Here is a 12511-nt window from a genome sequence, read left to right as displayed (position 1 = left end):
CCCGAAAAGCGTGCCGGAAGCGGTAATATGGCGGTCCTAGTGTCGACCTATCTGTATGCAAGTGTATGCAACTAAGTTAGCCGTAGCGTCGATCGGAGTTTTTGTTAAAGTCCGGTTCTGACCTCCAAGCTGTTACTTTTTCCCGATATCTGCTTCGCCCGTAAAGTCTTGAGTAAGGTGGGGGCCAGTTGTCCAAAACCAACTGTAATAATACGTCCGTGTACTGCGCCTGTTTTTGTTCTTGATGATGAGTGCTGACTGTAAACGGGTCGACTTTGTGCCGGTAAGCAATGAGCTTATGAGTCGATTCACATGTGCGTTCTCGCACTTCGAGAAATCAGCAACACACTAGAATCAAGAAACGGGGTACTACTAACCTTGGTCACTGATGCCCTTGCACTTAAGGCGGGATCATAAGGTATCGACACTCTGAGCTGTGTGCATTCCGTCCGAATGATAGTGAAACTATTCGGATGGTGGAAATACCACGTCGTCCCTCACTCGTCGCAGTGCATCGTCAGCTTTTGTGGCCAGCAGGCAAGTTGGTAAGAATCTACGATTTGCAGCTACAAGACGGTTTATTAGACAATCTAATAAACACGGCACTTAATCTCTCTCCTCCAGCGATGAAGTCATTAAAGACCTTTAGCCTTTAAAGAAGAGGTTGTCTAGAGTTTCATTCGCATTCATTGAAATCCGTGAGAGCGAGGAAGACCGAGGGGGCCGAGGATCATGAACGGCATCCAGACTTCTAATTGACGGCTTCAGATTGACTCGGCCGAGCTCAAGGCATTTGACCGAGCCGATTGTGCCGATGTAATTTGGTATGCACAAATCTACCTACCGTGGATGTGGAAGACTGGAGTCACCCCTGTCGGTTGGTTGAGCTACAAGCCTGCAGTCGTTAGAATGGCACTGTATCGGCTTAGCAAGCGAGCATAATCACCAAGCTGTATGCTCCCTTCTACGTAACTTGATCAAGCTGCCACGGGTGAGAAAAAGGTGGTGTCTTTAAGACTCACATCCGTAATTCCCCTGAAGTATAAAGCTGGCTATGGTGAGGGGATTTCACACTTCACGATCGCTTGGAATCAGCGAGAGGTGGCACCCAGTATGAAAAGGTATCCTGGTAGCGGAAAAGGGAGGCGTGGTGGTTGTCAAGAAGGCTGGCCCCTTGCTGAAGTTCTTTGCTGTCATGGCAAGTTTCGTTGACGACATCCCTCGCAAGACCAAAGAGACTAAAGCGCGGGTAGAATGACAGTGGCGCCACAAAAGGGCATACTGGACACAAATACTGAAACAGTAGCTCGATTTATGAAGCCAACCCTAATGTCCCCGTAAAGTAAGGTATGCCGTATACGCGGATGCGGCTCATGGGCCTCCTCCGGGCCAGCGGCACGGCACACCTGATAGATCCGCGCTTTGTTCAGACTGTAATGCAACAATAACAAATCCACTTCGTCAAAGGTACTCAAAGTTTAGTTATCAGAAAAGCTAGATTGACATACACAGTCAATACTATCTCTCTATGCCGGCTCTAAAAGAAATTTGCCCTGTCTATCCATCCCATCATCAACCCTGCTTCCCAGTAACCTCCCTCTCCTCGTCCCGATCCCGTCCAAGCCCCCTCCCCCTCGTCCTCAACGCAGCAAGCCGCCTTCTCACACTCTGCAACTTCTTCTTCTCATTCGCGGTCGTGCTAGCGACAGGCTGCGAGAGAGACGACCTCCTCAGCCTGCTCAGCTGCGTCGACGCGCCGAGCGACGAGGGCGGCGACTTGCTCTGGTTCGCGGCCGTCAGCTTCTCCAGCTTGCGGGCCTCGAAGAAGTTGGAAACGCGCCGGTAGAGGTGCTTTGCTTTGCCTGTGGTGATGAATTCGTAGATTTGGAGGGAGAGGGCGATGAGGAGGAGGGTGGCGACTAGACTTAGGACTGGGGTTGTGTTGGTTAGAAATTGAGCGAAGGGGTCGGTTGTGGCCAAGGGGGACTTACCACATGTAAGGATGAGGGTTCCGGGACTGATGGGCGATGGTACGCCCTCGATAGAGATGTCAAAGATGCCTGTTCCAAAGAGTTAGTCTCTGTCAACCTTTTCTGCAAAGAACCTCCAGGAGGCGTCCTCCAGGCTACGCACCTGTTGCCCATGACAAAGGAGCCTGTAGAAGTCAGCATTGCTATCCCTTGCTGTACACAGGTAAGGTTGGACATCAACTTACAAAGACAACCGTCGCTCCGGTAAAGATGAAGAGAATTTTCGACTGCTCGCTCGCAGACAGCGCCTCCTCAATATTTGCCTCTCTCTGTCTCAAATCCAACAACGTCGTAATCTACCACCACGTCAGCTACACACCCCAAAAGTGAACACTACCCAGTCATCCAGATAACCTCGACACGGAATCTAGTACTGACCGAATCCCGAACCCGATTCGCATCCTCCTCCAACCTCTTGAAGAAATCCAACGTCGGGTGCTTATACGGCTTGACGACACCACCACCCTGCTTCTCCCCGACTCCGACTCCGCCGCATAAACTCCCAACTCGCTCCGCCTCCGCCTCGCGGAACCCGTCGAATACCCGCTCCTGCGACCGAAGAACCCGCTTGATCATGTTGATCTCCTCCCGCACGTCGTCAATCTCCTGCAAAAGCTCGATCTCGGCGCGAAGGTCGTCGAGGACCGTTTTGGAGGTTCCCATTTTGCTGATGGAAGCTTTGAAGTTGGCGTAGCGCTTCATTGCTTCGTTGGACTGGTGTTGGGTATCGATATTAGTTCCGTGAAGGCATTGTCATAAGTCCGTCCCTAGGACTTCTCCCACCACCCGAGGTAGATAGAATCAACTTACAACGTGAGCAATCGATGCTGCAAAGATGTTGCAGTAGCTCCGCGGCCCTTCAAACTGGAAGTGGAACTCTTCCTCGCTGTATTCAACCGCGCTCTCAAGGATACTCTCCACGACGCGCATGATGTCCGTGTTCTCAGACCGCATGTCCCTGGTTCCCAGCACGCGGTGCTTGATCTGGTTCAACAGCGTCTTGGCGTTCTTGTTATCCCACCGATCAGGGAACGCGGTGATGATGGTGTCTGTAAAATATTGTCAGCTCCCTTTCTCCCGGTTCCTTTATCCGACCCTTTCCCCCAAGGAAAGGTCACGAGACAAGGAAGAAAGAGAAGGGACTTACGCTCATCAATCTTCCAAATCCAAAGCTGCGCAACAATCAAAATTTGCTTTCTCCTCTCCGTATCCATCCTCCTCTTCTCCCTTGAAATCTTGGCCTGCACACTACTCGCCTGATCCTGCCTCCCCGCCATCCTCCCCAGCTCCGCCTTGGTCCCGTCCGTCTTCTTCTGCTTGGAACTGCTCTGTCTCGAATACGCCCTCTGCGCATGCCGATCAAACGGGTTCTGTTGATGCTGCGTCTTTTGCTGCTGGTGCTGCACTCTCGTCGACGCGATCCCGTCTTCTGTGAGAGGTTGCTTCCCCAGCACGTCCTCCGCAATCGTGTCACCTGCAGTCGACGAGCCAGCTGCTGTGGTTCCCGTTGTCGTTGTGCCTGCTGCGGACGCGGCAGTGGCAGCTAGTCGCCCTTCCACGCGCCGGAGATAGCGGAATAACACCTGGCTTTCGTTCCGAAGGGCGAGGTCGCTCGCGCTGAGACTCTCGTGGTACGATTGATCCAGCGATCTCGGGACATGCAGCTCAGATTTCGTAAACGTTGCGCGCATCTTGGCCATGGCGTCAAAGTGCGCTAGGTGGGGGAAGAGGTAATGCTGCAGATTCGTCGGCATCGCGCTGAGGGGGTGCGGCCTCTGAACTGGCGGTGCTCTCCTGTCGTTCCCTGCGGCCGCTGCCGGTACAGCTACCGCGCCGCCGCCGCCGACCAGTTCCATCGGACGGAAGACCTTGGCTTCATCGCCAATGTGTACATCCTGAAGACTCCTCTTCGTGCCCTCGTCAATATCGACGTCGATGACGGGGAGCACCAGAGAGAACATTTGCGATCTCGACGGCTCTGTTGCTGCCGACCCGGCCGGCGGCGTCCCCGTCACCTCCGGTCCAAGACTCACCTCCGGCATCCCAGTCCCACCACTACCATCTGTTGCCGCCCCGGCAGCAGCAGCAGCAGTAGCAGCCTCCATCCGAAAATGCGGCTTCCGATACGGCGCACTAATCCGAATCTCCTGAAACGTCTCCTCGATGAACGCAATCATCCGGTTGCACTCCGCATCCGGCCGCCCATCCACGGCGCAAATCCGCTGCACGAGGTCCATCACCCACGCGACGTTGTTCGCAGGGAGATGGAACCACCGCTTGATAGGTCTTTGGTCTTCCTTGTGGCTGTTTGTGGTTCGTGTAGCACCGCTACTACTACCACCACCGGTCGTATGCGAACTCTTGCGGCGCTGCTGGCTGGCGTGCTTCCTCATCTCCTTCATGTTCAACCCACCAGGGCTTCCAGGCGGTTGAAGGAGAGGAGAATGCGGCGGCGAGTGAGATGCTGTCTGCAGCGGTGACAGTTTCGGACTACCCGCGGGACTCTGTGCGCTCGAATGCGCCCTCGATCGCGCGGGGCTTCGCGTAGGTGATCCGATCGGGCTCCGGACCGGCGTCTCGGCCGACTGTGGAGACAGTGCCGGCAACGCCACCGGCATCGGCAGTGTCATCGGAGGCGGAGGCGGCCTCGGACACAACTTGACCTCCGTCTCAGAATCATACAACAGATCCCATACACTCAAACTCTCAAAACTGCACTCCGAGGAAGGACACCAGAATAACCCCTTGAAGTGCTTACAAGCCTCAATCTCCGCCTCCTGATTCGGTCTCGACGGCGGACGTGTCTTCTTCACCCTCCCACCTCCACCATCACCCATACCTCGCATCCCAACACCGGCCGTAGCAAAAATACCAAAGACATCGAGTCCGACATTCTGCTTCGGCACGACCTGCGGCGAATTGAATAGATCCGCAATCGAGTTCCGGTTCAGCAACTTGGCCAAACTCTGCGGCGTCTCCCCCGTCGACGAAATGACAGTCGGATCCGCCCCAGCCTCCAACAAGTCCCTCACAAGCCTCTTATTCTCATTCTTCACGGCGTGGTGCAGTGGCGTACAGTCCTCCGTATCCCGTACATCCACATCCGCGTCCGCAGCGAGCAGCGAGGCGACGACGGCTTCGTGCTCGAACATCACCCCCGCGTGGAGGGGGGTCTGGTCGTCTTTATCCTGTAAATCAACATCCGCGCCCGCGGCGATGAGAATCCTGACGACCCCGTCGTGGCCTTCGGATGCGGCTTGGTGGAGGGGCGTGCAGTACTCGTTGCTCATGGTATCCACGTCCGCACCCTGTTCCACCAACATCCTCACAATCGCCTCCCGTCCATGGCGCGCAGCAACGCTCAACGGGGTGAAATCATTCGCGTTCTGCGCCTCAATCGAGACTGACCCCGTCCCCAACAACATCATCACCACACCCTCGTGCCCTCCCCTAGCAGCATCATGAAGCGGCGTATCCCCAACAGCATCCCTCGTCCCCGGGTTCGCCCCAGCCTCAAGCAGCACTCTAATCACTTCCTCATTCCCGCGCCGTGCAGCGATATGCAAACTCGTCCCCAAATCGCGATTCGGCGCATCAACAACCGCCCCATTCTCAATCAACAGCGTCACAATCCTCGCATACCCGCCCCGACTCGCCTCATGAAGAGGTGTCTCCAGAAAACTCTCCTCGGCTCTCATGTCCGCTCCCGCCTCACACACCAACGTCGCGACACACCCTTCATGTCCGTTACGCGCGGCAAGATGTAAAGGCGTACAGCGATCTACATCGCGGACGTCGACGTCGGAGTCAGGATTGGCTTCGAGAATGGCGACAAGGAGGGCGGTGCGGCCTAGGCGGGCGGCGTGGTGGAGGGCTGTTCGTTGGTCGTCGTCGCGGGCGCGGAGTACAGAGGGGAGGGAGGCGATGAGTTGGCGGACGTGGATCTCTGTTGCTGCTGGGTCGGTGGTGTCTTTTGCGATGACTTCGATGAGCTGGACGTATGCTGTGTGTGGTGTCAGTCTTGGGTTGAGATTATGAGGGTGAGATGAGATGAGTGGCTTGAGACATACCTTCTTTCATGGGTGAGTCCATGGTTGTGTGTGGTGAGACTCCACGAGTAGTTGGTGCAGAAAAGTGATGGTATCAGTGAGAAAGAAACAAATCAATCCTACAAGATTGCTATAAACTTATGAGAGGTATCAAATAGTGCACTTCTATAAGGGATGAACCAAGGCACTGACCGACTCATGTCTTTTCGAATGACAATTCTCGTCAACGGGTGACACTTACACGGGTCGACTTTTACGGGCCTCACTTGGCACACCACTACAACCCCAAGCCATCGCAAACCTCATTCCGGCATGACATGTCTCACAAATTTCATAGGTTCACTTACTCCTCTGGCCTCACAAACTACAGTATCTTATTACCGTAGGGCAGGGCAAGTCATTCATCACAGTCCAAGACACCCGAGGGCACTCACGTGGAATATCTCTGTTGTTGGGGTCACATTGCAACCACTACAAATGACCTAGTGAGCTCCTTTTAACGTTTCGTCGTCCAACCATTACGCGTGACCTTTTTTCTTTCCCTCCGCACCCGTTCCCCACACTAGCACCTCACCTCGACGCCACTCCGATTTCTCACCGGCCGACGCGGATGACTCCCGCCGCTACGAGCTTCTGCACCTTGGATCTGATCTCGGGGTTCTTCATGTGCTCGTTCAAAGCAGCGGGATCCGACTGGGCCTGCTGGAGGATAGACTGCATAATGGGGTCGTTCATGATGCTCATGATCTAGTGCACAAAGTTAGCCAAAACTAGTCGCGGGTGGGAAGAACCGGTCGCTTCGTGCCGGTCGCATGCGTGTGTGCTTACCTCGGGATCCTTGGCCAAACGCTCCCGCGTCTGGTCTTCCGTCTCGTTCTCCCGCGCAGAGTACATGGCGTTGAGGGCCTTTTGCTGCGTCTGCTCAATCTCCCGCGCGTTGGCGCCCTTGTGGTGCTCCAGGTCAACCTTGGACGCCTCGCTGCAGGCATCCACGGCCTTGGAGTACTCGCGCATGCCGTGGAAGGCCTGCGCCTTGCGGATGTAGCCGCGGATGAAGGTCGGGTCCTTCTTGATGGCCGTGTTGCAATCCTCGACGGCGCTGGGGAACTCGAGCAGCTTGATAAAGGCCGCCGCGCGGTTGCTGTATCCTCTGGGGTCGTTGGGGGCGCGCTTCGTCATCTCAGTGTACGACGCCACAGCGCCAGGCCAATCGCTCTCCTTGAACTTCTTGTTACCCTCCTCACGCGCCTCCTCTGCCTTGGCAGGGTCGATGTAGGCACTGCGAGCAGTTTCGATCTTGTTGCGCTCTGCCGCGCGGAGCTTGGCGTTCACATCGGGGGTGCGGTGCTCAGTCAGGGACTTCTTGTAGTTCTCGATGGCGAGGTCGAGGTTGCCCTGCTTCTCATAGGCGGTACCGATACGGGCGTAGCTCTTGGCGATCAGCTTAAAGTCGGCATAGATCTCGCGGCCCTCCTCGACGGCCTTTGAGCAAGTCTCGATGGCCTTGTCAAAGTCTCCCTTCTCAAAGTACGCGGCACCCAAGTTGTTGAGGTAGGTGATGTCCTTGTGCAGCTCCCACGCCTTGGAGTAGTGTGCAATAGCCTCGTCAAAGTTGCGCTTCTTGTAGTTCTCGGTACCGAGGGCCTTCTCCTTGTCAGCGGCCTCCTTGGCCTTCTTCTTCTCGATAGCCTCCTCGTCCTCTTCTTCGGGTTCGGGCTCAGGCTCGGGAGTGGGGGCCTTCTTGGGCGCGGCAGGCTTCGACTGAGGAGGGGGAGGAGCATCGCGCATCTCGGCGTCCTCGGGCATGTTGTCGGGCATACCCATCTGCATGTCGACGCCCATTAGGACACCAAGGACCTGCAGCATGCGAGGGTCGCTGAACAGATCGGGCGAGGCAGAGGGGTTCGCCTTCATCTGCTGGAGCTTGGCCATGAAGGCGGGGTCGGCGAGGAATCCAGCGGTCTTGGGGTTTGCAGCGAGCTTCTGGACGAGTTGGGGGTCGTTGAACATGTTGCCGAGGCCACCCATCGGGTCGCCAGCGTCTGTCATCAGCAAGTCAGCGTGCATCTTTTTGTTTCTGTGTTCTAGTCTTTCACGTACCACCACCAGCCTCGGACTTCATCGCCTTCTGGACGGCAGCGAGATCCTTCTTCAGACCGGCATTGTTAGGGTCGACCTTGAGACCCTCCTCGTACGCATCGTTGGCGGCGAGAAGGTCACCAAGACCGTACTGCGCCGTTCCCAGGCGTCCCCATCCCTTGGGCCAGTCGGGCTTGATCTCGGTGGTCTTCTTGGCATCGTTCAGGGCGTTTTGCCAGTCCTTCTTGGAGGCGTAGGCTGCGGAGCGGTTGCTGTAGAGGATGTGGTTGTCGGGCTGGATCTCAATGGCCTCGGTGAACTTGGCGCTGGGAATCTGTCAGTTGTGTGGCTATTGGGTGGAAGCAGAGACAAACTTACACAGCCTCGTCAAAGTTCTTCTCGGCAATGGCCTTGTTGCCGAGAGCCTTGAGCTCGTCTGCGGAAGCCATAGCGATGTGTGTATGTGTGTGTGTCTGAGGAAATGTGAGGATGGCTTTTTGGATGGTTCAACTCGAAATCAGCTTTCAAATGCAATCGCAACGTAGACGGGTTGTCAGGGTATCTGGTAGATTTTTGGTGTGGGAATTAGGGAGAAAGAGAACTTGGAATTCTCGTCGTGGGGTGAGGCAGTCAAAGGCAGCAAAGGCGGGAAAGAAAACAGCCCAAGCTCGCCCTTCTAGCTCTTTCGATGGTTGGAGCGGCGCCGTGTGCTGATTGGACGGGCGGGGCCGTTGGCTGGCTCGTGCAGATGGAGGGGTTCAAGGCTGAGTTCGCCCTGCCACACCGAACCCCTCACCCCATTACCTCTACCTGCCCGTCCTCACCTCGGTGTATCCTCTACACCTGTCGCCGGACCGGGGAGTTCGGTGAGCAGGGTGAGTACACCAATTTGAGATGCCACATTGGACAACAGCATTGCGTCGCCTGTAGGAAGAACTGAGTCCCGGAATCATGGTCAGAAAATCATTAATACAATTGACTCGACGAAGAACAAGAGAGGACGTTTACATCAATTCAACAGCAAACGAATGTATTCTCTTAGCTATGCACACAGAGTCCGGTCCCATGTACAATCTAGAGTTCCCTCAAACAAACAACGCCAATCCCCATGCCACACATCAAAACCACGACAGAAAAACATTACTCCTCCCTCTTGGCCAAAGCAACAATACTAAACTCCAAATTCCCATCCGCAAACCCAATAAACCTCTTCACGCCCCTCTCCAACGCCCCCTCACTCAACATATCCTCATCCTCTCCCAAAACCCCCCGATCAACAGGCCCATCCGACCCGCCCTCCAACTCCCACAAATGCCCATCCTTCCCTTTAACAAACGCAATGAAATGATACCCAGGCTTCTCCTCCGCAGGCGGCGCCGCCGTATCCCCCCTCCTTGCAGCCTTCATGTGCGCCTCCTCGAGCGGTTGACTATTATACAACACATCAGCCCGTTTCTCCCACTTCAACGGCTCCGCCTCCTTCAACAACCCGTCAATCAAAGAACCCTCCTGCACAAACTCCCTTGCAGGCCCGTTCCCCACAGCGTGAATGAGAGCATACAACCCACATGCATTCCCAATCGTCTGCCTAAACCAAATCACAGGCTCCTCCGGCCCGCAACCAGCATACGTCACCCCGTCTTCCTTGGCAAGCTTCGTGCCGTCGGCGGCGCGGACGGCGTAGTACATTGGCGCCGGGGAGATGAAGATTAAGGCGAGTGCAGGGCGGGGCACGAGGGAGAGGAGGGAGGGCTCGTCGAGGCTGTAGACGTCGAAGAAGCCTAGCTCGGGGGATATGCCGAGGTCGTGAATGAGGGAGGTGAAGACGTCGGGGTTGTTTTCGAGGGGGATGACGGTTTTCTTGCCGTTGGGGGTGTAGTAGACTCCTTCTGTGGGCATGTTGGCGGGTGTGTGATGGGGATTATTGGCGATTGATTTGGTGTTGATGAGTTGATCTGGGACTTTTTCCTGACGATGAAGTCCGGATGATTCGAGTTGGGCTATAAGTTGGTTTGATGGTTGATGAATTCGGAATGTCGATGGCAAGGCGTGGAGACGCCCTTCACTTACACGCCAAAGGAAGGCACGTCGTTGGGTGTACGCAAACCGAGCGCCTGCCTGGAACCCCGCACGGTGAGTTGCCCTCACCGCTTTGTTTCCGACTTTGAAAAGTACTTTGGCAATTGAACTTCCAGGAAACACAATGGCCTTGTATGGTCGCTGAGGACAGATGGAATCAATCTCTTCTATTGTGTGGATTGGGCAAGTTTGACCGCCAAGGCTCGAGTGCACCATCCCGTCCAGGTTGGTCTACTTAGTGGGCTGTGTATGATGAGCCTGCCATGGAGATATCGCATTCGTACCACAGGGAGACTCTTGTGCGCATACCCATTGTTGCGATTGAAGGTCTCAAATTGTAAGAAAAGTTCATAGCTATAGGATGTTACAGTCATTGGGGATCTCAATGTTATCTTTGCCGGCATCTACTTCACTACCCTTACCTTACACTTTCCTGGGAGATGACATGATGGCCGCAGTTCGGGTCAGCCCGACTCCTCCAGTGGCATTCCAATGATTTGGAGCAGACGAAAGCTTGAGCGCATGCTTCATCCAAGCCAGCTGCCATCATCAAGTTGGTAGTGACATCACTTTAGGAGAGCCATTTGACTCCAGCACATCTGCTCATCCAGGCGTTCCAGGCTGTCCCTACTCCACCCTTCCCGTCACACCGAACATGTTCGGACAACGGCAGGTCACCAAGGTCCGAAGCCCCGGCTCAACGTCTCATTCCCCCGTCTCCCAAGGGTCCCGATTACCCAATCCAGGAACCGCATCGGTGACCCTATCCCGTCGGCAGCCACCGTCATGATCCCACAGCGGCATTAGCGGGAGCTCCCCAGGTGAAACCGCGCCAGAGCTCCCTGAACATCACCCCAGGTCCCCAGCGCTCTCCCCTGGCACGGGCCAATGGCGAACTGCCTTTTAATCAGCCAACCTCTCTTTCTTCTTCCTTCGCCCCACGCTCCAGAGACCCGGAAGCCCCAGAAACCCTCGGAAACGTTGGACAAGCTTCCCTTTCCTCGGCCCCGAGCTGACGTCCAATACAAAGCTGCGCTGTGCTGCTGCTGGCTGTCCCTTTGGTCACGCAACCCCGATCCTCGATTCCCTCAACAGGCGGCAAAGGGACGTCAGTGAATCGTACCACTTTCCACCCTGATTTGTATATCAGTTGCGCCATTCGCTCTCGCTAGACTCCGCCGTAATCTTCCAAAATGGCCGGATATCTCTTGCTTGTGATTCCAAGCATCCTCATCAGCTTGCTTGCTTCCAGGGCACCATTCATGATGACCACGACACCACAGACTACCAAGCCTTGGGCCGACGGGCCCATGAAGCTCATCACCACGCCGCAATATGCAACCAAGAAGGTTCGTAACTTGCTTGGGTCGGAATCACGGGCCCGATTGGAGGAAGGTCCAGCTAACAGTCCAATAGACCGACCTCTTCACGCTGGGCTCAACGCACATGGCCCTGCTGCACAACTCGATCCTGCGAGGTTATAACTCCATTTACCAACAAGCGCCCTACATTCAGGAAGCAGACAAGGCGGACTTCATCGGATACTCCCAGACCTGGTTCAAATTTGTCAAGTCGCACCACGATGACGAGGAGGAGTCGCTCTTCACCAAGGTCGAGGACCTCCTGGAGGACAAGAGTGTCTTTGCCGAGACGCACAAGGAGCATGGTACGTACCTAATATCCACGACACCAATCCACGATGGTCAACTGACAAAGACATGAACAGAATCATTCCTGGGCGGCCTCGCCGAGTTCAACAAGTACCTTACCTCCCTCTCCTCGCCAGCCGACTTCTCTGGCGACAAGCTGCTCGAAATCATGAGGAGCTTCCAAGAACCATTCGAGAACCACTTCCATAGCGAGATCACCACCATCGCCGGCATGGCGGAGCACCCGAACGCGCCCAAGGAGGGAACACCGGAGGCCGCCAACGCGAGTCTGACGTTCAAAACGTGGGGCAAGAGTACCGTCACCAAGGCGGGCACGGCGGACGTGGTGCCGTTTTTCCTGCTGAACCTGGACCGGACAACGGAGGACGGGTTGTGGGCGAACTGGCCGCCCATGCCGGCGCCGATCAAGTGGGGATTGATCAATATCGCTGGTGCTTGGCACTGGGGGTGGTGGAAGTTTGCCAGCTGCGACGCGGCAGGCCAGCCGAGGGAATTGTACGCGCTCGAGTCCAAGATGGAGGACAATACCAAGGCTGAACTGTGATGGAAATTGTCTGGGATGAAAGCGGAATTCCTGTGGCTTGCTGGGACGAAAGACTGGCGT

At 55.5% G+C, this 12511-nt stretch overlaps 4 protein-coding genes across 4 annotated transcripts; 1 reads left to right on the top strand and 3 right to left on the bottom strand.

Annotated features, from left to right (window-relative positions):
- Positions 1–1572: 1572 nt before the first annotated feature.
- BDZ83DRAFT_754373 (uncharacterized protein) lies at positions 1573–4432 on the bottom strand (the record flags this gene model as incomplete). Its single annotated transcript, XM_060514470.1, has 7 exons — positions 1573–1931; positions 1992–2060; positions 2134–2155; positions 2216–2326; positions 2409–2744; positions 2841–3079; positions 3178–4432. The coding sequence occupies 7 exons, from the start codon at positions 4430–4432 to the stop codon at positions 1573–1575; spliced, it is 2391 nt and encodes a 796-aa protein (XP_060362514.1).
- A 2241-nt stretch (positions 4433–6673) lies between these two features.
- Positions 6674–8607, bottom strand: BDZ83DRAFT_583045 (tetratricopeptide; the record flags this gene model as incomplete). The annotated part of the gene is made up of 4 exons (XM_060505613.1): positions 6674–6826; positions 6908–8121; positions 8180–8484; positions 8537–8607. 4 exons carry the CDS (start codon positions 8605–8607, stop codon positions 6674–6676), a joined length of 1743 nt encoding a protein of 580 aa, XP_060362513.1.
- A 691-nt stretch (positions 8608–9298) lies between these two features.
- Positions 9299–10057, bottom strand: BDZ83DRAFT_583007 (ubiquitin carboxyl-terminal hydrolase, family 1; the record flags this gene model as incomplete). Its single annotated transcript, XM_060505609.1, has 1 exon — positions 9299–10057. The coding sequence occupies one exon, from the start codon at positions 10055–10057 to the stop codon at positions 9299–9301; it is 759 nt and encodes a 252-aa protein (XP_060362512.1).
- A 1373-nt stretch (positions 10058–11430) lies between these two features.
- Positions 11431–12451, top strand: BDZ83DRAFT_754369 (uncharacterized protein; the record flags this gene model as incomplete). Its single annotated transcript, XM_060514469.1, has 3 exons — positions 11431–11586; positions 11654–11903; positions 11964–12451. 3 exons carry the CDS (start codon positions 11431–11433, stop codon positions 12449–12451), a joined length of 894 nt encoding a protein of 297 aa, XP_060362511.1.
- Between the last annotated feature and the right edge of the window lie 60 nt (positions 12452–12511).

The sequence above is a fragment of the Colletotrichum acutatum genome (assembly GCF_030867785.1).
Source record: "Colletotrichum acutatum strain CBS 112980 chromosome Unknown BDZ83scaffold_79, whole genome shotgun sequence".
NCBI classification, from domain to species: Eukaryota; Fungi; Ascomycota; class Sordariomycetes; order Glomerellales; family Glomerellaceae; genus Colletotrichum; species Colletotrichum acutatum.
The sequence above is the reverse complement of the archived record's forward strand: the minus strand, read 5'-3'. Positions and strand labels throughout refer to the sequence as shown.